Source organism: Actinia tenebrosa, unplaced genomic scaffold (genome assembly GCF_029948245.1).
Source record: "Actinia tenebrosa isolate PJP-AT-01 unplaced genomic scaffold, QUT_ActTen_1.0 PGA_scaffold5__44_contigs__length_20552954, whole genome shotgun sequence".
In the NCBI taxonomy this organism is placed as follows: domain Eukaryota; kingdom Metazoa; phylum Cnidaria; class Anthozoa; order Actiniaria; family Actiniidae; genus Actinia; species Actinia tenebrosa.
The window spans coordinates 9065780-9092551 of record NW_028292582.1 but is presented as its reverse complement, the minus strand read 5'-3'; the positions used below and the strand labels follow the sequence as shown (position 1 = coordinate 9092551).

Genomic DNA, 26772 nt, shown 5'->3' with positions numbered 1-26772 from the left:
TATAGTGACAAGAATTTTTATTTTAAAAGAAAATCTGACCAGGATCAGAATGAGGACAACGAGTTTGTCCTAAAAATTCTCAACAATGTTGACTCAGCTATTGAAGGGATGGTTGAAGCACAGAATGGAGCGATGCTGTTCTTGAAAAACCAAGGGCTTATTTGTCCTGTGCCAGTGTTATCTACAAGTGGGAGTTATATTATATATCATGATTGTAGCCAACCTGAAATGACTCAAGTCAGACGCGACATAAGAGACAAGGAGTTGACAAAAGCAATGCCGTACGATTAATGCGTTATGTACCATGGAGATATACTGAAAAACGTGGCTGTACTCACAGAAGATTTCCTTTTCAACTTGGGAAAATACATTGGAAAGCTCGATAAAGTTCTCAAGGTGAATATAAGTTTTATAGGATATGCCTCCTCAGACTAGCTGCGTCACATCCGGAACTTTCTTGGTAAATACCAGATGTGACTACTTCAGACCGCCGCCATATTTGTTTTCTAGGGGAGGGGAGGGTTGTTAAGAAGCGCACTATCTATCTCTCTAATATTTCAACTTATATCTATCGAAGCCTATTCATTCAAAATAGAATGAAAAATGGAAGCAAAAGCAACTAGAAATAAAAGGAAGATAGCCCAGTCAGTGCCTAAAGCAACCACAGGGAGCCCACTTTAAATAAAACGGATGGATAAACAACATCACAGGCAGCCCAAACAAGGTTCCTGTGTATGGTTTATAAGGGAATGTATGGGAGTTATGATAAAGTTACGAAAATAAAATATTTCACTCAACCATTTGCTTCAAAACTTGCTGCAGTTGTTGCTTTTACTTTGTTCAGTCTTCTGGCGACGTTTCAGCGCGATTTGAGGCCGTTTAGTGGGTTTTTTCAAAAATCTGCTCTTCTCTACCTACTGGATAATTTGTCTCATTCAAGCTCATCGTTAGTCTTGTTTCGATGCAAAAGCACAGCCTTTCAAGATGGCGCAGGGAACTAAAAAGGGGGACTATTGCATAACTTTTTCTCTTATCTTCGTGTGGAGATTACACATTTCAAACTAAGTGCCATTCTCTTGAGAATAAGATACTTTGTTTGAGTTGTACTCATATTCATGCGTCTTCTCATGTACAACCCCTAAACAAGGAAATGATACTCCAGGGAATGACAAGTGCTCTGAAATGGGAAAACATATTTATTACACACAAACTGAAGAGGTCTATTTTTAATTTTTCACCAGGATTACAGCCATCCAGGACTCAATGATGAAGTATGTTATAACTGGGACTTGGTACACCTCAGTAGTATAAAACCCTACATCTCAGCTAAATACCTCGGTACTAAAGATCGTGAGAACCTTGTTATGAATGTGTATGACCAGTACTTTGCCACTGTGCCTCAAGTTCTTCAGAAATGCTCTAAACAAGTGATTCACAATGACATCAATGAATTCAACGTCATTGTAACCCAGGATACCGATGTTACTACTGATGTCAAATGGAGAACTGTTGGTGTTATTGATTTTGGTGACGTGTGCTACAGTTATCGTGTATTTGAGATAGCGATAGCCATGGCTCAGATAATCACTCTCAACTACTGTAGAGGGGATCCAAAGCCTTTAGAGAGTGCGGGAAAGGTATTGAAAGGATATCAGTCCGTCTATCCGTTATCTACAGAAGAACTCGCCATCATTTATTGGTGCATTGCCGGAAGGTATATTCAGCTTTTAACTATAGGCTCATTTCGATGTTCCATTGAACCTGAAAATAAAGAATATATCATGGCAACAGATATTCATATCTGGAAGGTTTTGCCAGAATACTTAAGGGTGAACCCTATAGAACTGTTAGATAAATGGATGAATGATGGAACAGAGATTTAGGTTATTTTAAATAACCAGTTACATTATTGAGCTCTCCTAGCAATACACTCAGTTTTTTGCTTGAAAAGCACCATCAAAGATAATGCATTTGCCCATGCACTGGCAATTTACCACCTATCATGTTGCATTTTTTTTTTCTCCACCAAAGTCAAATCCTAGTTAAAATCTGCTTTTTCCATGATTTTTCAATTTCATTATAATTTACAACCATTTACCATTAGGGGCACTTCCATGGGGCTATCTACACCCACTACCACTACATTCTCTATATTTTACAATACTCAACTCACTTGTTCATTTTTATGGAGAAAAATTGGATCCAGAGAAAATGCCTCTTGGTAACAGAGAAAACAACACATCAAACAAACTCAACTCACATATGCAGTTCAGTTGAGAAAATGAACCAGCAACCAAACGCTTGAACTACACAGCAAGTGAGAGACACTGCCAGAGCGGGGCAGTGCACAAAAGATGACTGGGAATGAGTCATCATGCCAGGGATGATTATCATGGCCAAACTATCTTATTATTACATAACAATAAATTAATACAACACGATAAAAATAGATAAGTGCACTTTAATGTTTACCAGTATATTTACTATTTACAATCTAATAAAATCGTTTGGAAAAAATAATGAATATAGAATCTTTTAGCTGATATTATGGTGTTGCTAAGAGTGTTTTATGATCTTGCATGCGAAGTTGTACAATTTTCTTTCGCGACAAAATAACCTATTTTGTCACCATAGCAAATAGCACGATTTGGGTAAGTGTTATAATGGGTTTTTTCTCTGCTAAAAATAACTGGAGATCCAGTGGGGAACATGAAAAGTACTGGCTTACAGCACATGCATAGGACAAACATGTCTTAACACTGTAAAGGTTCCAATTTCTTTCATGTACTTTGATAGATCACAAAGCAAAGTTACAGACATTGATATCCCCAATTGTTTCCCACTCATACACCACTGTAATATATACAACCCTAGGAAAGACAATATACTCCTTGGCCCCGCTATCCCTCCCCTATTTCCTCTTGGGTGGCAACATAGACTACTGTCTAGAGACGACTGTGTCAACATTTACTTGAGTGATAACAATTCTATCTTTAGGGGTCAATGTCTTCATCAGGTGGTAAAAAAGGTATATTGATATCACATCCTGATGAGAACGCCTAACATAAAGGGATGTTTAAGATATATTTAGTGAAACAAATCATTGGAAGTAATATTTAGCAGGCTAAGTAACCAATTGCAATTGTAATCGTAATTGATTAGGATAATGACGGTTGTATAGCAAAGAAACGAATGTACCGTGCCGTGTCTGACAATTTTCTCGTATAGTTTAAGGTACAAATAACGTCTCGCGAAGTCAGTAAATGTACGTTCTATCGAAAGAATGACGAAGTTGTACGCTGTATTGTATTACAGTCGTATCTTATCTGCTCTAACGTCTAGAGTACCGTAGGCACAGACCGGCAAGATTATGATTCTTAATACTGAATACGATGATTATGCGCCCTGATACGATGTTGTAGAACGGTTTTCGCATGAGTGGATAGCGTATGGTACTGACTTACAGCAAGTACACAGTACCACATGCTGAAATATTGAAATGGCTTCTTATAAGAATGGTTTTCGTATGAGTGGGAAACGTACGGTACTGACTTACAGCACGTACACGGTACGACCTGCTGCAACATGGAAATGGCTTCCCATAAGAATGGTAATCGTATAAGTAGGAAAAGTATGGTACTGAATTACAGCACGTACACAGCACGACATGCCGCAACATTGAAATGGCTTCCCATAAGAATGGTAATCGTATAAGTAGGAAAAGTATGGTACTGAATTACAGTACGTACACAGCACGACATGCCGCAACATTGAAGTGGCTTTCTATTATCTTCCAGTAATTTATCCAATCACAACATGTAGTTGCGTCTGCAGTGAGACACGGTACCGATACAATACAAAGTCCTACGTATTTGTCATATCATTTTCCACTCTTACAAAAACCGATCTAGTAATGGTTTGGCGTAATTTTCGATACTAAAACTTCATAACGCAACAAAATAAAATTTAAATTTAAAACTTAATTGCTCGCGATCTCAGTTGCCGAGATATGATCGAATGAGCCTTGGTTTTCTCGTTGCTCTTGGGAATAGAATCAATGCCAGACTGGAATAAAGAATAGGACATCGTTAGACAGGGAAACTACTGAGCTTTTTAATAGAAGGGAGGAACGTATAATACTAGTGTTCGGGATACTTTGGTTCATCTTGTATTCAAGGGAGATTATCTATGATTAGGATCGATTTCACTCATTGACTCGTTCTTTCTTTCTTGTCTCCCTTCTCTCTGCCTCTGTATCATTTTTGCTCATCATTGTTTCGTTCAACCTTCCTTCGTGTCTTTCATTTTCTTCATTTTCTCTTCAATCATTCCTATGCGTTCTGTCGCTCGCTTACCTATTTTTTCTTTCTATTTTTCGACTTTCTTTGTTTTCTTTCTTTCTGTCTATCTCCCTTTTTTATTTCCTTCTTTTTGTCTTTTTTTCCCTTTCCTGTCTATTTTTCATTCTTTTGTTCGTTCATTCTCTATTCCTTTCTTTCACTCTCTTTGATCAAAGAGTTTAATGTGTGTAAATAAACTCCAACCGGGACCACTTTGATAAACTAGTATCATTAACCAATCATATTGCGACATTATTTCCGACTTTTTAATCAGCAAATCAGATAGCGCATCGATATAATAAGAGCCTGAGAATGTAATAATCTGATTGGCCAACGCTGTTAATACTTCAAACTCTGTCTAGTTTACTGTTATCTGATTGGACAGTTTTATTCAAGTGGTCCCTGTACGTCTATCAACCAACTCTCTCGATAATATACGGCTTTTCCTTCTCATTTTAGTTTGGTATGTTATGCTCCCGTTTCTACATTACTTACGATACAAGGCGAGAAGTTATCCATCGGTGCCGAGATATCTTTCTTCAGCAACTTCCGTCCCTTCTTGGGAGGTGGGGTGTTTTCCTCACCTTCTAAAAGGAAGAAAAAATGCATTCCTAAGATTATTACCAATCGACTTCGGAGACATAAATCTAAATAGCGCCTGATAAATCTTGTAAAAGGGTCGCGATTAGTGTGCGGTGCCCATGGCTTTTTACATGAAATTTTCGCTATAGCTGGTTTGCAATCATTCCCAAGAGGAAAAAAATGACAAAAAACACGGCGGCCATGTTGGATGATATAACAAAAGAGACGAACGACGAATCTTCTGTTAAATTCATCCAACATGGCGGCTGTGTTTTCACGACTTCGAAAAAATTGCCTATTCAAAGGGACGCGAAAAATAAATGTGAAAATATGAAGACTTATCAAGCAATTATTTTGTTATATCATCCAACATGGCCCTTTGAAAACCAGCAATAGGGAATTCAAACCCAAGGAATTAACGCCCCAAAAATTTTTTTTTGTACTTTTGTTAGAAAAACGTTGCAAGAATTTTATGTTATAAGGTAAATATATCTCAAGTTACCTTTATTGGAAAACAATTTTCCTAAGAAGCGTTTCTTTTTGATGCTTGATTGCTTTTTTAGTTCTTCAGGAGCAGCTTCCTTGTTTTCATTCTGAAAAAAAAACGAAAATTATTACTATTTGCAATATCCCGGCGCTTCTTAAAACGTTATGGACACCCTGTGGTCAGGTAATGAAAGGAAAGGACTAGGTATCAAAATATACGATTTTCGTCTCGTTCCCATTTTTCCGGGTCCACCCTGCGATCAGAGTTTCCTTTTAACTCGTAGAGGAGGTAAAAGGAGAGTCTGCTCGCATGGTATTCTGGGTCCAGCTTATTGAAGATAACGGGATAAACATTAGAGAGTTTTAGATTTACATTCACGGCAAACGTGAAACGTCAGTTGATCAGTAAAAAATTCTTTTAAATTACTGAAAAAGAATCGCAAAAAAGTCCAAGTAGTAGAAAAACAAAAGAGTATTTGTGCTTGGTGAGAAGGTTTGTAAATAGTAAAATAAAGGAAAACTATGAAAACGTGGTCACGTTTGCCGTTCGCGGGGAGAAAAGAAAGTCAATCTAAAACTCTCTATTAAAGATGAACTACTTCAACAACCCTAAAATTATAAATCAAATAACCGAGCTTTCGGGCTACGCGATTATCATCAGAATGTTTGGATGGGAATTGTTTGAGCAGACCTTTTAAGATTAATGTTTTCCCATTTCACAACACGTGTCATTCCCTAGAGTATCAATTTCTTTGTTTAACAGTTGTACATGAGAAGACACAATGAATATGGATACGACTCAAACAAAGAATCTTATTCTCAAGAGAATGCCACGTGGTCTGAAATGGACCTAATCCATTGTTTTCTCATTTCAGACCACGTGTCATTCCCTAGAGTAATATTTCTTTGTTTAACGGTTGCACATGAGAAGACACATGAATATGGATACGACTCAAACAAAGAATCTTATTCTCAAGAGAATGACATGTAGTCCGAACTAATGGGGAAAAAGTACGCCAAAAGTATGAGCGTATTGTAGTTACCATTGGTGACAGTGGTTTGACGGGTGGTCGCTGACCCTTTGTTGAGGAAGAACAAGCAGTAGAATTAGCTCTTGTTTTTCTGGTACTCCTTTTTGGTCGCCTGTCAAAACACAAACAAAAATCAGTTCTTGTCGGTGCCGTATGTGGCCGTGCCGCGAACGTGATGTTTTCTAGGGATGCTTGCCGTTTACCAGAAAAAACCGGAAATTCCGGTTGTAAAACTCGATCTTCCGATTAAGGAATCCACTTTCCCTCTCTTTTAAATACTTTCAGTAGACGCGTATACCATTTTTCGAAAGTCAAAGTTTCCCGCTCTTTTCCGTTCTTTCGGTAGACGCGTGTACCATTTTTCGAAAGTCAAAGTTTCCCGCTCTTTTCCGTTCTTTCGGTTAGACGCGTGTACCATTTTTCGAAAGTCAAAATTTCCCGCTCTTTTCCGTTCTTTCGGTAGACGCGTGTACCATTTTTCGAAAGTCAAAGTTTATTATTTTGATCGCTAAAAACAAAACGGAAAGAGCACACGCGCGCAAATTGATGACGCACGGGAGTAAAGTAATGCGAAATTTAAACTACATCCGGTTACCAAAAATAGCCCAACCGGGAATTTACATGGCGCGCGCGTTATTAAGACGTATCCCTCTCTTATCTATGCTCTCTTGGTTAATAGGTTAGTACATTTGCGACATAAACATACTTACTCTTTTAGTTTCACAGATCCTGGTGTGAACTCGTCTTCACTCTGTTCCATTTGTTTCCTTGCTTTCAAATGGTTTTTTATCTGTCAATCAAATCAAATGTCAATCAATGGATGAATTCTTTTCAAAAGTGGGGTCACTTTGACAACCAATCAGAGATTCAATTGACCTAATTCACTATGACGTCACTGCTTGTTTATGTGGGGGATAGAATCGCCAAATCCAATAGAAAATTCAACAAAATTTGCTCCTAGCGAAACAGTTTAATCTAAGATGGCCTGGTTTTCAGATATAATATGTGTTAATATGTACTAAAAAATATTCTGAGCGTTTGCTGTCTATTCTACTTGTCTTCGTAGATTGATACGGGTTTTAGAACAATTTTCGGTGAATTTGCGTTGATTTGACCCCATCCGACGACCATGATCCTTTGCGTTTAAAGAATAGAAGAAGATTGTTTTGATGTGACGTCATAGTGAAATCATTACTAGGGGCTTTGGGGATGGCGAGCCTAGTGCATGCTGGTCTATTTTGGGTACAAACATTTTTGTTTATCATTGCTTATATAGTGATTATTGTACCCAGCCTAAACCAGAATCCACTTGTTTGACTTTTCTTATTAGCACACATAGGTTTAGAATGGATTCATCTCAAAATCGTCTTGAATGCGAGGCTAACACGGAAATACAAAGGAATTGCCACAATTTCTATCGAGAAAAAGTGTGATGTTTCTTTTGTATTTTCATGTTAGCCTCGCATGGTCGATTATGCTAAGTAGTACCTCTGATAATGGCAATTCGCTACTTCGTCTTTTTTTTGTGGAGGTCGTTTTCGATGGAGCACGTGACGTCCTCTTACGCCTCTTGATTGGTGTAACATCGATCTCTATGCGGCCTTCTGGTAACGTCTCATCCTTTAAGCTCTGAATATGTTAGACAATATAGATCAGCCATTTCTTACCCGCGCTGAATTCCAATTCGATCAGTGAGTTAGCCATGCCCTGAGTTATATCAGCCCAGAGGTTGTTTCAGGGTTCGATCTGTAAGTTAGCCATGCCCTGACTTAGATCAGCCCAAAGGTTGTTTCAGGGTTTGATCTGTGAGTTAGCCATGCCCTGAGTTATATCAGCCCAGGGGTTGTTTCAGGGTTGGATCTGTGAGTTAGCCATGCCCTGACTTAGATCAGCCCAGAGGTTGTTTCAGGGTTGGATCTGTGAGTCAGCCATGCCCTGAGTTATATCAGCCCAGAGGCTGTTTCAGGGTTCAATATAAATGATGTTCGGTTTGTTTGTTAGCATAATCTTGAAGAGTATTCGAGTGCTTCTCACACTCCTACCGAGTATGCATACACAGTCTATCTTTCTATACCTTAACAGACATGTTTAGACCCGACGTTTGAGGAACAGAACTGTTTTCATTATTGGCTCTTTCCTTCGCAGGCGGTTCAATGGCAGCTTTCTTGCCGTCCTCTACTTCGGTGGTGCTATCTTCGTCTTGACTCGAGGCTGACTTATTTGTCTTTTCTTCTTTCTTGTTGGTAGGACTTTCTATGAACATCTCGCACTCAGTAGAATTCCTCTTGGTCTTGACCTTAAAATAGAACCATGAAAAAAACCCTGAGTAAATGAGTCTGTAATCATGAAGCACAGCTGTATTTTACAAACTAGAAAACGTGTACTTGGAAGACAAAACAATGGATTTTCACGATAATACAATCTAATTCTATTGCATTGCCCTCCAAAATGAGCTGCTAATAAATTACCTCTATTTTATTGAGTTTGATCTTCAAGTCAGGCATTTTTTTCGCAGGCTTTCCGCCCTCAAACTCCTCTCTTAATTTCTCTATTTCCCTTTCATGTTTAGCCTCAAGTTCTGCGGTACATTCTTTTTTCATTGCCTCCAACTTGGCTTGATATTCGTCCTTTTTCGCTGCAGCAATAGCAAGAGCTTGTCTCATGACTTTCAAGGTTTCCTCTTTTTCTTCGTTGGCTGCTCGAACATCGGCGTCTTTCAACTGACAAAGATCTTCATACTCTTGCTTCTTGCCTTCGACCTGTGAAAAAATAGCTTAGCATTTATTGCAATTACGGAAGACAATGTATTTCATTGCTGCGTTCTGATTGGATGAGCTACTACTGCTAGTAGAGAAAAGTGCCGGCTTTTAAAATTCAAAACATTAAATTTATCTTTAAAAAAATAGGACTGGTTCGAGCTTTAATTCAAAACTTGTTTGCATGCATCTATATATTTGACCGACTAGTTGGATTTGACTAAAACAATTAAGGTGCTGACACACGGTACAACATTGCATGCAACATTGCACGCAACAGGACTGTTGCCAGCGTGTGTCTACCCCAAACCTGTTGCACGCAACGTATACAATAAATCTGAAGCTGAATCGCGCTCTACTCTTGCAACATTGCGCGCAACAAATTTTATCGTGTGAACATGGCTGCAACATTACCTGCAACATTTTGAAATTTCCAGCCAATCAGCTTGCACCAAATTTATAACTGCTGACCAAATATCTTAGCATAGCAGGCTGACACAAGCGATGTTGCGCGATTTTGTTGCAATGTGTGTCACCCTGATTCAAATTTGTTGCGTGCAATGTTGCACCGTGTGTCCGCACCTTTTGTCCTCTTGCCATCATGGCCTATGAGTCAATATTCCATTCGGCCGTCGGGCCGGTTCATGGGCTATTGACTCATTCAGGCTCGAAGACTAATTACTAAGTAGTGCATCGTTACTTACGACTTGAAGTCTGACCGTCAACTTGTTAATCTCAGCTTCTAGATCTTTTGCTTTCTGCTGCAAAGATTTCTTTTCCTTATTTGCTTCACTTTGTGCGCTCTTCAGCTGTGTTTTCAGCTTGCCTATCACGCCTTCCTTCTGCTCTAACTTTACCAGAATGTCTGTCTTTTCCTTCTCATGGTCTCTACTGATCTCCACTTTAGATATTTCAATCTGTTGATCATTTTGCCTTATTTCTTTGACTTCTTTTTCAAGACGTTCCTTCTCTTCAATGTAGACTGCTAGGGTTCCTTCAAGTCGACGTATTTCGGCCGTAGTACTTTCGTTACAGTTCTCCTTGGTATTCATCTTATTAAGAAGTTCTCCGTTTTCGTTCAGCAAGGATTCGATCTCATTCTGTCTTTCGTTTAGAGCTTTTTCTTGTTCTTCCATCACGGCGTCTTGTTCGTCTAAAACCTTTTTGAGCTCGTTCATCTCCTTTTCGTGCTGTTCAGAAGCTACAGCAAAAAAATTAAGAGTTTTAAGGATAGAAAGAGTTGTATCCATATTCATGTGTCTTCTCATGCGCAACCATTAAATAAAGAAATGGTACTCTAGGGAATGACACGTGATCTGAATTTGGAAAACCTTACGCTCAAGCTAGAGTTTTATAGAGCAGTTTTCGTATGACTGTGAAAAGCTCAGTGCTGTAAGCGTGACGTGCCGTGATGCTTTCTAGAATTTTAATTGGCTGATTTTTTCACGCGCAATGTGATTGGTCTGGCATTGCCGTGACTTTGGCGTGACCGTGTCCGCGCCGTGTTTATGCCGTGTTCCGGGTATTTGATTGGATGGAGAGTAAATTCTCGTGCAATGTGATTGGTCTGGCATTGCCGTGACCTTGGCGTGACCGTGTCCGCGCCGTGTTTATGTCGTGTTCCGGGTATTTGATTGGATGGAGAGTAAATTCTCGAGCAATGTGATTGGTCTGGCGTATCCCTAACCGTGTCAAGAACGCGTTCGTGCCGTGAGCTTTTCACAGTCATAAGAAACTGCACTAAAATATTTTATCTCGTCATGATGGTAGTCCACAGCATATCAGAGGGAAAAAATTCGCTAAATAAAACTTTTGCATTTGCCGCCAAGAGAGTATGCAAGGGAATGGAAAAATCAAACAAAAAATACTAAAGCAATACCTTAGTATTGGCATTGTTAATTTTAGAGGTATGATGATTACAAACACACACACACAAAAGTGGTTGAAACCAAAGAACGCAAAGGCACTTGGGATAGCTCTGAATCCTCCTCTTCTATCAAAGACACGTCAGTAGCAAGCTATTTATCATCTTACCACTAATAAGCATATCGTTCATCTTCTGCAACTCCTCTGCCTTGCCCTCCAGTTCAGTTATACGAGACATTTGTTTCTTCCTGTCTCCTCCCTCGCTCTCCATCACCTCTTTCATTTTCGCCACTGTGTTCTCTAAGGTCGCTTTTTCCCTTGCATGGCGTGCTTCAGCTTTTGTTAGCTTATTCTCAAGGTCATCTATGTTTTCTCCACGCTCTCTTATTATAGCTTGGTGTTCTACGAGAGTCTTCCACACCTTAAAAAGATTAAAAATAGGTGCTATTCATAGTTCCGCTTCCCTTAGTTACCCTTGCTATGTCTCACAAGTTCAACAAATTATCTAGAATATCTCAGAATTTAAAACTGTGATGGCGGAAAATATTTTATAGGTAAGATAAATTGCCTAGTTTTTTAAAGCGGATACTGTGTAGTTGTTTGTGGTACAATATTTTAATTCCACTTGGAAAACTGCTGCAAAGGTGATTATTTTGCTGTTGTCTGAAGGAAGAATTACAGTTATCCCAAAGAGATGCCTACCCATCCTCTTATTTTGTAGCCAACCACAACAATGAATGAAAAACGTATTAGTGTGAAGTAATGCGACGTCATTTCGCTTGCTAAGACATGTCACTTTGACAACGACGTCTGCATCAAAAGTAGCGTTCGATTCCAGTGTCCTATCTTTTCTAAATTCCGAGGTCGAATAAAAAAGTGGGTCGAGTTGCCATTACATTGCATTTTGGGCCTGATATAGACCCATGACCATATATAGACGCCATGATAGAAATATGTCCCAAAATGCACTGCAATACAGGTTTTGTACCATCACGTGTCGGCGCCCATAATACAGCATGGACTGCCTTTGGTTAGATGGCAGAACAATAAAATCCCTTTGCTCTCGGGAATGGACAGAATTCTTTCTCATGTAAAACGATTGTATTGTTCCTGCCATCTAACATGGCTGCCGTCACGTAATGATGAAAAGCCTCTACGCCAAAACGAAAGATAAAAATCACGAACGGCCTCAAAATGGTACATTATTCCAACCTTATCAAGTTCTTCTGACTTCTCTTTCTCTGCCTCAGATGACTTTTGTCCGATTTCTCTTACAGTTTCTTCTTTTTCCTCCAGCTGTTTTTCCCTGAACTGGATTCTTTCTTGAAGTTGGTTTATTTCTCTTTCTTTTGATTCTTCGAGCATCTAAAATGAAAGGAAATATCAAATCGGTTGAATTTTCGATCGATTGAAAGACAGATCCAATCAGAAGACAACAAAATCCGTTTTCTAATTTGCTCATGTTGGAAAGGTTGTCCCTTCAGCCTCAAGCCTGAACTCTACTCACCTGCAACCTTTCGACATTTCTTTTCAACTCCTCTTCAGCACTTTTAAGCTTCTCCATCAAAGAAGTAACTCTTTCATCACTCTCTTTTACATTTTCTGACTGCTGCAGATTTAATTCTTCAACTCTCTTTTCATACAGCTCAGCTTTGTTCTTCACATCTTCTAATTCCTTTATTTTCTCCTGTTTTTCATTCTTCGCGTTTTCTATTTCTTCTTTCATCTGTTCTAGAAGTTTTGCAGTTTCTTCTGTTTTTTCTTTCAACTCAGACTGTTGAAGGCGATAAACTTCAATCTTCTTCTCATTCGCTTCCAACTTCTCCTTATCTTTGAGACTCTCTTCTTTAACATCGTTAAAATTATTTTCTAACTCTTTTACTCGGTTTTCAGAAACTTCCAGCTTTTCCTGAAGTTGGAGAACCTCTTTGCTTTTTTCTTCTTGTTGTTTGGAAACTTCTTCAAACTTGCTTTGATATTCTTGTACCTTTTGCTTCAGTTCTTCAGTGTCCTTGTCAGCTTGGACAACTCTTCGTCGTAAAGTCCTGATTTCTTCTCTCGTCCTCAGATCTTTAGACGGTGTCTGTAAGCCTTGCCCTTTTTCCTTCGTTAGTTCAGAAATCTTTGCTTCCTTCTCACTTAGCGAGAGCTCCAGGCGTTTAAGAGCGTTATTTCTTGAGATGAGTTGAGAATTTTTTTTGTCTAAGGCTCTTGTTGTCACTTCAAGCTGTTTCTCCAGTTCTTTGATTTCTTTCGTCTTATCTTTATTCTTAGCATCAGATCGTTTTTCTTTTCTTTCGTCGTCATTCCCTTCTTCAGAGGCTTTCGAATTTTCCTTATTCTCCTGCTGTAGCTTGTTCTTAACATCCTCTAACTCGTTCACCAGTTCTTTGACTCTCAACTCCTTCGTTGCCAAGTTCTCACTTAGTTTCTCGATCTCTAACTTCGCTTTATCAAGAGATACTTTTTCTGTTTTCAATTCTTCCAGTTCGCTCAGTGTCGTTTTTAGCTCTGACTCTTGTTCTTTAACCTGCCTTTCCAACTCTGCTTGCCTCTTATTCGAAGCTCCAAGCTTATTCTTCATTTCTAGATCTTTCTTCGCGTCCGTTTGAAGTTCCATAAGCTGAGTGTTCTTGCTCTCTAAGGTTTTTTCTAGCGAAGAAATATTTTCCTTCGCTTCGGTAAAACATTTCTTTAGCTCTTCCACTTCTTGTTTAGCTTCCGCGATCTGGTTCTTGAGTTCCCCTTCTTTAGTTTTCGCATCATCTAAAGCGCACTTTATTTCTTCTTTCTCGAAACCACTCATCTCCATCTGTTCCTTCGCTTTTATGGAATCCGTCTCGGCCTTCTTCAACTGCTCCTTCAAACTTTCAAACCTCTTATCAGAATCGTCCTCAGAAACAGCTTTCTTCAATGTCTCAAGCTCATCTTCTAACTCGACAATCCTGATTTTCTGTTTGTTGTTTAGCATGACAAGATCTCCCTTATCGAGCTCTACTTGTTCGCGAGTTTCTTCAAGTGATTGCACAAGCTCCTTCATAAGTTCATCCCTAGCCAAGAGCTGCTCTCTCAAGTTGGCAAGCTTCGAAGCCAAAGCTGTTTCAAGACCCTCTTTCGAGCACTTCTCTTCGTTTTCTTTTTCGTGTTCTTTTTCTTTCTCCTTCTCCTTGTTTTTAGCATCGACAAGCTCATGGCTTAACTGCCTCACAGTGTCGTTCAGTTGGCCCAGAAATGATTCATTATTTTCTAACGCTTCTTCATGCTCTTTAATATTATTTCTCAACTTCTTCACTAGCGTTTCTTGTTTCTCCAAAAGATCTGTTCGCTCTACCAACAGGTTTTCTTTCTCTTCAAGATTCTGTTCTAATTCTTTCACACGTTTTTCACCTTTCTCCAACGATTCTGTCATCATTCTTGCCTTTTCTTCCAATTCTCTTTCATTGTTTTCAAGATTTTTCAGTTCATCGTTTTTCTCGTCAAGAAGGACCATCTTTTCTTCAAGAATGGCGTCTTTTTCAGTAACACTTTCTTCTAACTGGGAAACCATTTCTTTACTCTTTTCCAAAGCGTTGGAATTTTCTTTCACCAGCGTTTGCTGTTGTTCAAGATCACTTTGGAGCTTCTCTATTTCTTGGTAAAGATTTTGTACAATTTTATCGCTCTTTTCTTTCGATTCACATTCCTGCAATTCTTCGTCTAAAAAAAAAACAACAAATAAATAGAAGTTAGTAGGGCCTCATTTTGTTAAAAGATTCGCACAAGTGAGGGTAAAGACTTCCAGAAGTTTTCCATCTATAAATATAGAAATTCCTGACTCTACAGTCTCGTCCCTTGATGACCGACTGCTTTCAGTACACGTAAATTGAGTGTTTAACGAAAAATATTCAAAGCTTCTCAATCCATACATTCCATTTCAATTCACATTACCAAAGAATTCCTGAAATTTTTTAAAATTTGGTGAGGAAATGAGAATTTACAAGGAGTTTTCCAGTGCACTGGAAGAAAATGTCATAATTTCAGGAATTTTGGAAAAGTACGAACCCTGAATTATGGTTTTTCATACCCGCCATGTTGGCTGAATTTTCCAGGGATTCCAGGGGAAGTATGAACTCTGAATCCGATTTATTCAGATTATGATTTTCATAGTTTCCATGTTGGCTAAGATTTACTTTAATTTTTCCAGGAATTTTCATTTTTTCATTAATTCCCTTGGGAATTGGATATTTTTACCATCTCTCTTCTTCAAAACGTCTAACTATCAAACACTTATTATGAAGATATGGACGTTATTTATCAATACTTTTATTTATTCGATTCGGCAATACAAACAAAAATTACAGTTTTTACAAACGAAACTTTTCACTCTTCCTATCTAAAGGAAATTGCATCGCTACCTGCAGCGTGTAAGAATGCAGGCCCTATTACACGGTAAAAGTTGTGTTCAACGGCATTACGCGGCGCAACTTCGTCCCGAAACTTGTTCGCGACACAAGTTTCGGTAGCCTCCTTTGCAGCAGTTCGTAGGGACGTCACGCAACGTTGCGTGACGCCCCTAAGGACGGCTGCAAAGGAGCTAAAGTTTCAATTGCACGAGAAGATTCAAGTTCTACTTTTAGTGATACTTTCTCGCGACGAAAGTTTTGCAAAGCTTAAATAGCGTCGTGTAACACCCCCGTAAAATTTGTCTCGTAACGCCGTTTAAGTTTTAAAGTTTAGCCAAAAGTTTCAGCGTGTAGCAGGGCCTTGAGTATCGTTTTGGTGACGCTAATTCCATCTTCGTATAAATAAATAATGTATTGTGTGATCAAGAGTGACGATATAGTATTTTTTCGTATTTACAACATTTTTATTTTAGATATATAAGAATATATATTAGCCATTTCGAGGTTGAGAGAAAACTGGGTTGAGTTAGCGCTGCAGTGCATTGTGGGAATGTTTCAAAATATAGCATTCACCATTTTCCATACATCGGTTCACTGGTCAAACACAAAGCGCTCTAGCGAGGCGCCAAGGTATTTTCAAAGGATTATTCAAATTTGAACCTTGCAACCTCGACTGAATGCTTTGTCTTTTACCAGTGAAGCGATGTATTGAAAATGGTGAATGTATTTCATTCCCTAAAACAGTCCCAAAATGCACTGCAATGTCAACTGCAGGAATAAGGTAAGATTCTATTATTTTGTCTTTCAAGTTGAGAAGAACTTGGAATATTCTTCAAGAAAGTCTAGCACTGTAGCAGAAGAGCAAAATTGTCAAGCTCTCTCAAAAGAAATGATTCCTATTCTCATATTAGAATTCTCAAACTAAATGTACATCACTTCCTGGACATTCTAAAACTACAATATATAGTCAGCACAGAGTATCGTATTTTGTCTTTTTGGTCCCGTTTGAGTAAGCGTCACGTAATTCCCGCTTGCCGTGGCGTGACCTTAGCGAATAACCTTGGGGTGTTTTCTGTTTCCAGTCACACAATCCTGCGAAGTACAAACACCGCGTTACTCCCAGACAGAGTCTTGACACGAAAACGAAAGTTTTGATGAAAGGAAGCTAAAAACGTGCACTCGTAAAGATGGCCTAAATTAGTGCTAAAACTAACTAACAAAGAAACTAAGCAAAGATACGAGGGAGAGGGAGAGAGAGAGAGAGAGAGAGAGAGAGAGAGAGAGAGAGAGATGCTTTATTACCGAAAAGAAAAAATTTTTTGTTAAATTCAACCAACATGTCAACTATGAAAACCAGAAATCGAAAAATTATTGTTGTTCAAAGAAACCAAGCAAAGATACGAGGGAGAGAGATGGTTTATTACCGAAGAGAAAAAAATTTTTTTTTGTTAAATTCAACCAACATGTCAACTATGAAAACCAGAAATCGAAAAATCAATGTTAAACCCAAACTTTCAAAGCTTTTCCATTTCAAACCACGTGACATCCCTTGAGTATCATTTCTTTGTTTAACGATTGCTCATGAGAAAACACGTGAATATGGATACAACTCAAACAAAGAATCTTATTCTCGAGAGAATGACATATGGTCTGAAATGGCAAAACATTATATTCCTTAATAGATTGGATCCAATGACAGAAGATGATGAATTGACGACCCTTAACACTCCAATGTATGCGGGCTTGGCCTCAAATCCAGACGTTGCTTGTTTTGTTATTCTAATTACCAGCTTCAGAAGTTAGACTAAGCCCCCATACACTGGAGTGCAGAGAAGCCATTATTTACCAAAGTTATTTCATATTCTCGATGTTATTCAATCATAGCAAAGTCATCTCAATCTTTACCGTTTTTGACGTCCAAATCTTTCTCTAGTTTTCGTATAGCTTCGTCTTTTTCTTTCAACAATTCGTCTCGTTTATCGAGCTTGATCTTAGCAAGCTCAAGCTCCTTACTGGACGTCTCTAGAGCCGACTGTAAATCCATCATGATCTCTTCCTGAAAATCAACAAAACAAAACGTTATGAAAAATGAATTGTAAAGATATACATTTTTAATTTGATTGATTTGAATTAATTACTTTCTCTAGATTTCTCTAGAACTCGTGTTTTTGTTGTTTTTGTTTTTTCTCGTTTTTTTCTTTTGAAGATTGACAAACGTTTAATTTTTGTGAAAGTAACCTCGATACAAGTGAATCAAACTCTCTCTACCTGTGCTTTAAATCGATTCTCATCCTCTTCGATAGCAGATTTCAACTCATTCACCTGTGCTGTCAGTTCCTGAAAAAAAAAAAAAAAAGAATACAGGTGATTGGGTAATAAGCCACTTTTTGAGCCTTAAACAAAGTGAATTTTGGTCTATCTTGCGTACATTCATCGCCATGTAAAACGTGATGGTCAAAACATATTTGTACCCAAACTAGACCACTTGCATTTGCTATCAGTCAGTAAAAGCCAAAAAAGTTGCATTCTGGTATAGTTTGGGTAAAATAATCACAGTCGACAGAACCAAAGTTACAGCCATTCTCAATCACACGCGCCGCTCTAGCGATTGTTTCTGTGGCGACGAAGAAGCTTTTGGTGGACGTCAATCAATGCGTTTCAATGACATTCTATAGGCAAGTGCCCTTATAGCTTTGTTTTTTCCGACAATGTTGTGAAAACGCCTTGTGATTGACGTCCACCAAAACCTTCTTCGTCGGGACAGAAACAATTGCTAGAGGGCGCGTGTGATTGAGAATGGCTGTAATATGCAATTACCTCGACTTTTACCCGTTCAGCATGAAGTTGAACGCTTGGGACCCATTCTTCATCCTCGTCTTCCTGTTTCTCAATGCGCGCACGTTTACGAGTCTTCTTGATGGACTTGGCTAACAATTCAATCCTACGCTCACACTTCTCTTCTACAGCTGTTACCTCCTCTTGAATTCTCTCGCTAAAAAAAGATTCCTTCTTTAACTACGTTTTCAATTTTTTTGTTTTTGTTTCAAAACTTGTCATACATTTTTGTTGCAAGTTTCAGACAAATTTGCATGTCTCGATGGGTTCCTATAAGGATTTCAGAGTCATTGTGAGACTGATTTCAAGTTGGATTAATCTTACCTGTATGCCGATTCAATAGCAACCAGTTGCTCAGCCATCTCCCCACACACTTCTTCTCGGATTTTTACCTCTAACATAGCTTTGGACTTCTTTTCTTCGATGAGCTGTTCTTGTAAGACTCTCACAAGGTTCTCAAGTTGCTGTGGTAAAAAAAAAACTGAACGTGAATTTTCATGGACGGAGCATTACACGTATTTTTCAAACGAAATCATGGTTTGGTAGCTTTCATAGGATATTCCCATCAAGAAAGAAAAAAACCAATAGCTCACCTTCTGGTAAGAGACGACATCATTCTCTTCATCCTCTTCTTCATCTTCATTGATACGTTCACATCTTCCACCTGCTGGGGTACTTAGTGCACCATTCTCCCAGGGGATTGACATCCTGGCTGCTTTTGATTGGACGGGGAAAGCAAATGATGCGCGGAAACTCTTTTCGACGGGAGGGAGCATGTCTGACGGCTTGCATACCTTGGTCGTGACCTAAAAATGTTTGTAAGACTTTACACTCATATTTCTTTACTAGGTGGAATGCATATGAGTATACGTTTTGATTTCCCATTGTAAGACTTTTACAGCAATATCATCTGGGCTGATCTAAGTCAGGGCATAGAATTGAACTTATGGGTAGCATCTTGGTTAATGCGTCGCCTTTCACCACTGTGAATCCAACGGGTCGGGTCGCTGGTTTGAGCCCGGCGGTCGTCACGTGTGAATTGAGTTTGTTTGATGTGTTGTTCTCTCCTATGCTACAAGGGTTTTCTCCGGGTTCTCCGGTTTCCTCCCTCCGTAAAAATCATTATGTGAGTTGAGCGTTGTGTGCGTAAAATATTGAATGTAGTGGTAGTGCGTATGAGCGAATCGAGTGTCCCCATTTAGTGCAAGAGCGCTAGAACGACTAGACACTTACATAAAGATGGAACTTTTTTAAATTTTTTTATAGCTAACTCGTAAATAGAATTGGAAATTAGCTTGTTAGGTTTTGAAGTGAGGAAAACTGGAGAAAAAACCCTTGAATCAAGAGAACAAACTCTACACAGTCACATGTGATGCCGAGTCCAGGAATTGAAGCCAAGACCCCATAAGTGAGAGAGAAATACACCACCCATTATTATCATCATGTTACACACATAACTAACATGAGTGCGTGTTGTCGTATACCTGTTTAGCAATGGCTGAAAACTTGAGGGCGTGGTAGGTCTCATCGAAAGTAGCAGCACACTGGTTGATATTGACAATCATGGATGCCTTGCCTTTACCACAGAAGAATCCCTGGAACAACCGAGTCAGCTTGCTCTCTCTGAAGGGGATTATCTGTGGGTGATTCCTGGAAAAATGTGGTAGATTCATATAAGAACCTACGTAATAGGTAAATTACGAGCCTTGTATGAAACGACTGAAGAAGAGGGCCAATGGGCCTTTCACAACTTCAAGTCGCATAAAAAATGAGCCAGCTCAACTAGAAACCCTGGACAGCTGTTTTGGCCTGTATTGGGCCTCATCAGCACGGTGTATCTAGTGAGATGGTAGAATCCCACGAAAAAGTAGTACATGTTCCCCTGTGGTAGATTCATATAACCTCCTTGCTTTGCGGCTTGTATTAATGAAACCAACATAATTTTCATTTGTGAATGGAGTTTTTGAACAAAACATCACGCCACACAGATCAATAATGTGAGTTTCAAAGCAAGATGGAAATCAAACTTTGAATAATAAACTGAATCTTTGAACCTCGAAAGCAACACATCAGTGGGTTTCACTGTAAAGTATTTTTTACACATATTTAACCACAGTCTTCCTTGCTACGCACTGATAGAGACAAACATTTCTACAGGTTAATCGGCAGTAGACTACCATTCATTTAATAAATTATAGAGCACGGTTTCCATGTAGCCTTTAAGTACTCTGACGATGTATTTGATTGACAAGAAATCATGTGGTACATGTTAGAGTGCTTTTACGACCACACTTATTGGAATTACTTCGACCAACAAGAGGTAGGAGAGCTCTAGTTTAAATCATAATGTACTTACTGGTGTAACTGATTGTACCGCAGACAGTCTAAACATTTCCCTAGAGTCATGAGAGATGTATTGATGTTCCCAGCTTCTTTGAGTCGATCCCCTGTGTTCTGGGTCTTGGTGTAGCGTTCTGATCCAGCAAGATCAACAAAGGATAACCTGCAAACCCATTATAAACGCTAATGAATAAACAATCGTAATAGTTATCTAAAGCATTCCTCAAGCATGGAATCCTGTTGCTCATCGTAAGCCAAGGTTAGTTTATACTGTACTTGGTAAAGCAATTTATGAAAACCTTGAATGAAAGGACGGAAGAAAGAAAGGGAGAGAGATGCAAGTAAGGAAGGAAGCAAGGAAGGAAGCAAGGAAGCAAGGAAGGAAGGAAGGAAGGAAGGGGTTGACAGATGGGCTCAGAGCATGAAAAAGATGAATGCACAAAGGACTGCATGGGATGCTCAGCCGGATAGATATCATAAATGAACAGAACAGTATGGCATTACCTGCTAACCCTAGCTGCATGAGGATTTTCTACATCTACGACTCTAAGCACTTTTATAGTGAAGATACAATGGCTGGAAAATGAAGAAAAGAAACACACTTTAATTTTTTTTAAATGAAAGACTTATCATACTAAATATTCTTATTAGAGGAAGTGGATACTCAGTCTCCCGATTCAGAAGCATGGGTCTGAATGAAATTGAACAAATTTTTCCCGAATTCACTTGAATTCACAAAAAAACAATATGGCTCCAAGTCAATCAGTTGGACTTGATGTGTTCATACATTTACTAACTGTATTTTATCAAGACCATCCTCAACTTAGAACCATGAAATTCGGGAATTCGGAAATTGATTTTTGCAAATGGAGAAAATTGAATTTAAAAAGTTGTCCCAAGTGTGGGTTCCATTAACCTTTGTTACTTTTTCTGCTCATTTTGCTGCTCAGATTTAAAAAGCTCGTATTTTTTTCAACACGATAGTATTCCTAGATGTAAAATATATTTTCATCACTGCAGCAGAAGTAAGCCTCACTATTACATAACATTAAATGCTTCAAAGCACAAGGTGCAACAACAGGGAAGCTAAATGTATGTGGTTGATGACAAATAATAATAATAATAATAATAATAATGGATCTCTAATGATCTCATAATAATGGTTTCTCTGTTTCTCTGTTGGAACTCTATTTCATCTTGATTGTAGTTAACATAAATTATAATCTACCACCCGCTGGAAGAAACCAAAGACACATTATTCTATGTAAGATGAGTGCGGAAAGAATACACCATGGTAGAACAAGTTGATCTTAGCTTCATGTACTATATACTCAATTGATAACTTTTAGTATATTTCATCTTTTTTTTTTCTGTTTTGTATCATACACCTTTTATAGATTATTGAAAATTCTTCTTTATTTTATTTTTGTATCATACCAATTTTATGGATGTAAATACTATATATTATACTTAGTCCACATTGCCCAGGCTAAGCCCGCAATGACGTTGATACATTTAGTGAGATTTTATCAATAAAGTACACCATAATAATAATAATAATAATAATAATAATAATAATAATAATAACAATAATAATGTTTATACAGGAAGCTCTCATCACCAAGGTGTTTTTTTTAGAGAGGTCCTGCAAAACATTATTTCTTCCCGCAATTATTGTCAGGAAAATTCAAGAATATTTCTCTATATCTACCTTTGTTTAAGCTCCTGTTCAAAGCTAGGAACTTAGTTTAGTGCATCTTTGTCACTATTTTTGTTAAAAAGACTCTTACCCCATTCACACCAAAGCTTAAACATGTTTAAAAGTGGTTTAACTAAACAGGTTTGGAAAACTATCTATGAATACTGCACAATATTCGGTAAAATAATGCATGTAAACTATCCTTTGTCTTGCTCTGACGATATTTTAGAAAATTTCATTATATTGTAGGTCTCTAGTCTTTTTTCCCCCCTCATAAAATACAGTTTAACTAAACATGTTTAGGTGTGAATGGAGTATCTGACTGCTTAATAAACTTGGTTATATAACTTGCATAATTACCTTCTGCTTGATGCTTGATTCAGCTTGGTGGCCGATATTCTTTGATTCTTCTTTCCAACCCTGAGTATCTGTTTCACAATAATATTGTTGATTAGAAAAATTAAGATCATTCGTTATGAGCCCCAATTTCTGTGACAAACGACATATCAGCCAAATAAACGCTGATCAGTCACCAGCAGCCAGCATCTGCAAATCCAAAACTAGAACTCCAAGCAAGTTTTTTTTACAAGTTTTTTTAGTTAATTAAGGCAAGGAAAAAAATATGCACATATTGGTTTCAATACCTTATAAGCTTCATCAGCACTGGATACGCACACTTCTCTCAAGCCTGCAAAAAAAATGAATAATGTAAATGCCTCTGGATTTTTGTCTGGAAATGGTTCCTGATCATACATGTATATTGATCCAATGAGTCTAATGTGGCAACTCACTCATATCATATCAATATTTGTCCATTGAGCAGCCAATATTTAGGGACGGACCATTAGATTTTTGATAGGGGGGGGGGGGGTGTTGGGCAATAACCAAACAAATATTCAAGCACAACTTTAAAGATTGAAAAAAATTGTGCATTAGAAAAGTGCCAGAAAAAAAAAATTCCTATACAAAATAAATTTCCCACCCCCTCCCCCCCCTCAAAAATCTAATGGTCTGTCCCTTATAGCCCTGCACTTACAATATAACCAACCCATGTCAAATTAATTTTTGTGAGGTGTTACTCACCTTTGACATAAGGATTCCCATTTTTGTCATCTCCAAGTTTCAGAGTGACCCTCTTCTTTCCTTTCCCCTCAGGGCACGGCTCAAGCAGATCAAAAATTAACTCATTGTAAATTTCAGCAAAGGAAATCCAGACAGAAAACTTGATGGGTCCTTGGGCGTCAACACTGAGAGTTGTGTTATCCGCTAGTCTTGATGTGTCTTCATCTTCTGTTATATCATGATCTACAAAAAAGAGATCCATCATTTTCCATTGACAACTTCAGCTGAGAAAAGGCAAACTCGAAATCAAGGTACTGCTTTAGCAGTGTAGGTTATGTTATTGAGAACAATTTTTACTTTGTTTTTGCAACTTTTATGAGCAGTTGGATACGGAAATATGTAACAACTCAATAGCTTTAAAGAGATTGTTATGTACTACCTGTCGTCTCTCCATCTTGGCTTTTTAATGATGCTTGAAGTAAAGAGTCTTCTATAATACTTCCTTTGGAAAAATCATTGGAATCCTCAAGTTGAAGGAATGAATTGAGATCAAACTGCTGTGGATTAGAATTAATGTTGGCTTTTAATTTATACAAATACACTATGAACGGTGACTGAAAACAGACTAACTAATAACTCACAGATCAAACCCTGAACAACCTCTGGATTGATCTAAGTCAGGGCACCACTAACTCAGATCAAACCCTGAAACAACCTCTGGGCTGATCTTAGTCAGGGCACGGCATGGATTTCTGGGGTGTCTACTAATAATCAAGAGCCATACAATCTCTTTTTTCACAAAATCACAAAATATTTAGCTGTACTTCGTGAGGGGAAATTTAAGTTAAACATTTCAAAGCAAAAAGTTTGTTCTCACCTCTTTATTGAGTGACATTAGAAGTCCATTCCGTAAAGCCCCCTCCATGTGTTCTTGTTTTTCGTTTATTTTAACCACATCGCAGAAGTATCTTGGCTTCAGATTCATGCGAGGGTATTGTTTGTTCTGTATGCTATTGAACAAGACATCTAGAGTCCTTGGTAGGATTCCCCCATCCTTTGGTGTTCCTTGAATTGTATATGTCTGAGAAAAGAAAATAAACACATTTGAGATGAAGGAAAAAAAGATTCGATGTACATGAGTTTCAATTATGAGGAACGATCAAGTTTGCATAGCAGTAGTACACTCGCTTCTCACCTCTGGGGTCTAAGGATTGATTCCTGGATTTGGTATGATACATTATGTATATGAATACAGTAGTTTGCTATGGTCTGTGAGTTTGTCGTGCCCTGACATAGATCAGCCCAGAGGTTGTTTCAGGGTTGGATCTGTGAGTTATCCATGCCCTGACTTAGATCGACCCAGAGGTTGTTTCAGGGTTTGATCTGTGAGTTAGCCATGCCCTGACTTAGATCAGCTCAGAGGTTGTTTCAGGGTTCTATTTGTGAGTTAGCCATGCCCTGACTTAGATCAGACCAGAGGTTGTTTCAGGGTTTGATGTGTGAGTTAGCCATGCCCTGATTTAGATCAGCCCAGAGGTGGTTAAGGGTTTGATCTTGCGGTGCCCTGACTTAGATCCTAAGTCTAATATGAAACTAAGGGAAACATAATAAATAAATTTTAAAAATCTAGTTAAGTTATATGAAGAAAATCAGAACAATATCTGTTTACTTTTGGGTACTGGGATATTAAAATCACAACACACCTTCCCAGAATTTGTGATTCCATAAGTAAAAACCAGACAGTTCTGTCCATCCATAAAATCCTTCAACAGATTTAAATTCGTGTCGTCAAAGAACTGTTTCTGTGTTGTTTCTGGTCCAAAAACACGAGAAAAAGTAAAGCGATGTGTCACTTCTCGCCCACGTTTCTCATTCTTGAAGGTGAAGGAATCCTTTGGCGCGTTCAAATTTATAGCAGAATCTCCGTCGATCTCCATGCAATCTTGATCCTGAGATAGATCTTTCTCTTCTGCTGAGAAAGGACGAATTCTTAGGTAGACTTTCATGCACTCTCGACCATTATTTTCGAGTACATTAGAGTTAGTTTTTTCAATATCAGCAAACTCGCCCAACAAGTTTTTGCGAATCCCGCCATTTTCTAGTTGCTCTTCTAACTCCTCTTCTGCGTCATCTAGGCCTTCTTCGCCGTCTGAAATGACCTCAAATGGCTGGTCAGGCATTATTGACTCGATAAGAAGCTCTTAGGGTGAAAATATTTGGTAAAAGTCGCTGAATTTTAAGTAAATTGGACATAAATTTTCGGTAAAACTAAAAACACTTTCTTCTCGAAGTTCGTCTGCAAAATTTGAATCCCGTCACGTTATGGGAGGTTTGTTCTGATTGGTTAAAAGGGAATTGAATCAGCCAATCAGAGTACACTATTTGTAAGACCGCTGAGTTTTGGGCTTGTTTTCTCTATGTGGGCTCCCTGTGATTTCACAAAAAATTTAAAAAATTTGATACGAAAAATTGATTTGAGGACGATTTGTACGGGTTTTTTTGCATTATTTTATTCTCAAGTAAGTGTCAAATTAATGAATTGAACATACAATACATATAGGTACAAATTACGATTTTATTGATTTGATTTCTACTACAATAATTTAAGTATAAAAGAGTATGAATCTTGATAATTTTGCTAGTTAGTATTTTCCACTGATTCTTAACATTTAAAAGCTTATGTAAAATTTTTTGTGTATGTATTATTCATATTCCTATCCCACCCCTCCCCCTAATATTTTAACTTAAATTCAATGCAAAGTGCATGCAGTCCTCATAAAGTTTCTATGCACTGGGCTAATAGGTCTCAAGATGCATTATAGGTTAATAAACCTCCTCGACTTGGGCATAATGTTTTCCCATATTTTCAGGCTGTGTGTCATTCCCTTGAGAATAAAATTCTTTGTTTGAGTTGTATCCATATTCATGTGTCTTCTCATGTGCAACCAAATGTAATTGTTAAACAAAGAATTGATACTCTAGGGAATAAAATGGAAAAAAAATCTGCCCTAGCTTAGTGGCTAAATAGTCGGTGGCTAACAAAACTATGGCCTTCGTTCTGTGATCAAATTCAAAGTATTAGATGCCTGGGGGGGGGGGGGGAGGGTACTCCGCCAGAATTTGGGTAGGGCTGTTCCGCTGGGATTCTGAAAGGGGTACCCTGTTTATGACAAAAGATATAATTTATTGCACTGAGTTCCTGTTTCAATTATCATGTCATCTTGCGTATCGTTTTTTTATGACCATAATAATCAGTTTTGATGCATACGAAAGGAGAAACCCTGAATATGACAGGAAGCTCAGGAAGAACTTGGGGGTTTGCCTTGCTCTCCTTTCATGCTTTTGTTCCAATTCTGTCTTACCAAAGGAAGCCTGAGTAAGGTACTCTTATAT

General features: G+C 38.3%; 2 protein-coding genes, 1 long non-coding RNA gene and 1 other non-coding gene across 4 annotated transcripts; 1 reads left to right on the top strand and 3 right to left on the bottom strand.

The window, feature by feature from the left end:
- Positions 1-2: 2 nt before the first annotated feature.
- Positions 3-440, bottom strand: LOC148906485 (uncharacterized). Its single transcript, XR_016121306.1, has 2 exons — positions 339-440; positions 3-223 (listed from the first exon to the last, which is right to left on the bottom strand). It is a non-coding gene; the product is annotated as an uncharacterized LOC148906485 (long non-coding RNA).
- On the top strand, positions 224-2520 carry LOC116293263 (hydroxylysine kinase). The gene is made up of 2 exons (XM_031700670.2): positions 224-396; positions 1242-2520. The coding sequence occupies exons 1-2, from the start codon at positions 298-300 to the stop codon at positions 1881-1883; spliced, it is 741 nt and encodes a 246-aa protein (XP_031556530.2). The 5' UTR covers positions 224-297; the 3' UTR covers positions 1884-2520.
- Positions 2446-25664, bottom strand: LOC116293262 (uncharacterized). The gene is made up of 26 exons (XM_031700669.2): positions 25083-25664; positions 24257-24460; positions 23819-23936; positions 23401-23622; positions 22962-23005; positions 22678-22745; positions 21123-21194; positions 20635-20781; positions 19763-19928; positions 18872-19084; positions 18603-18742; positions 18261-18435; positions 17712-17780; positions 17349-17499; positions 12569-14757; positions 12274-12426; positions 11230-11482; positions 9900-10396; positions 8908-9198; positions 8514-8735; positions 7928-8068; positions 7150-7229; positions 6452-6551; positions 5425-5515; positions 4836-4927; positions 2446-4065 (listed from the first exon to the last, which is right to left on the bottom strand). Exons 1-26 carry the CDS (start codon positions 25557-25559, stop codon positions 3973-3975), a joined length of 6468 nt encoding a protein of 2155 aa, XP_031556529.2. The 5' UTR covers positions 25560-25664; the 3' UTR covers positions 2446-3972.
- Positions 21560-21638, bottom strand: LOC116293271 (small nucleolar RNA SNORD36). The gene has a single exon (XR_004196790.2). It is a non-coding gene; the product is annotated as a small nucleolar RNA SNORD36 (small nucleolar RNA).
- Positions 25665-26772: the final 1108 nt, after the last annotated feature.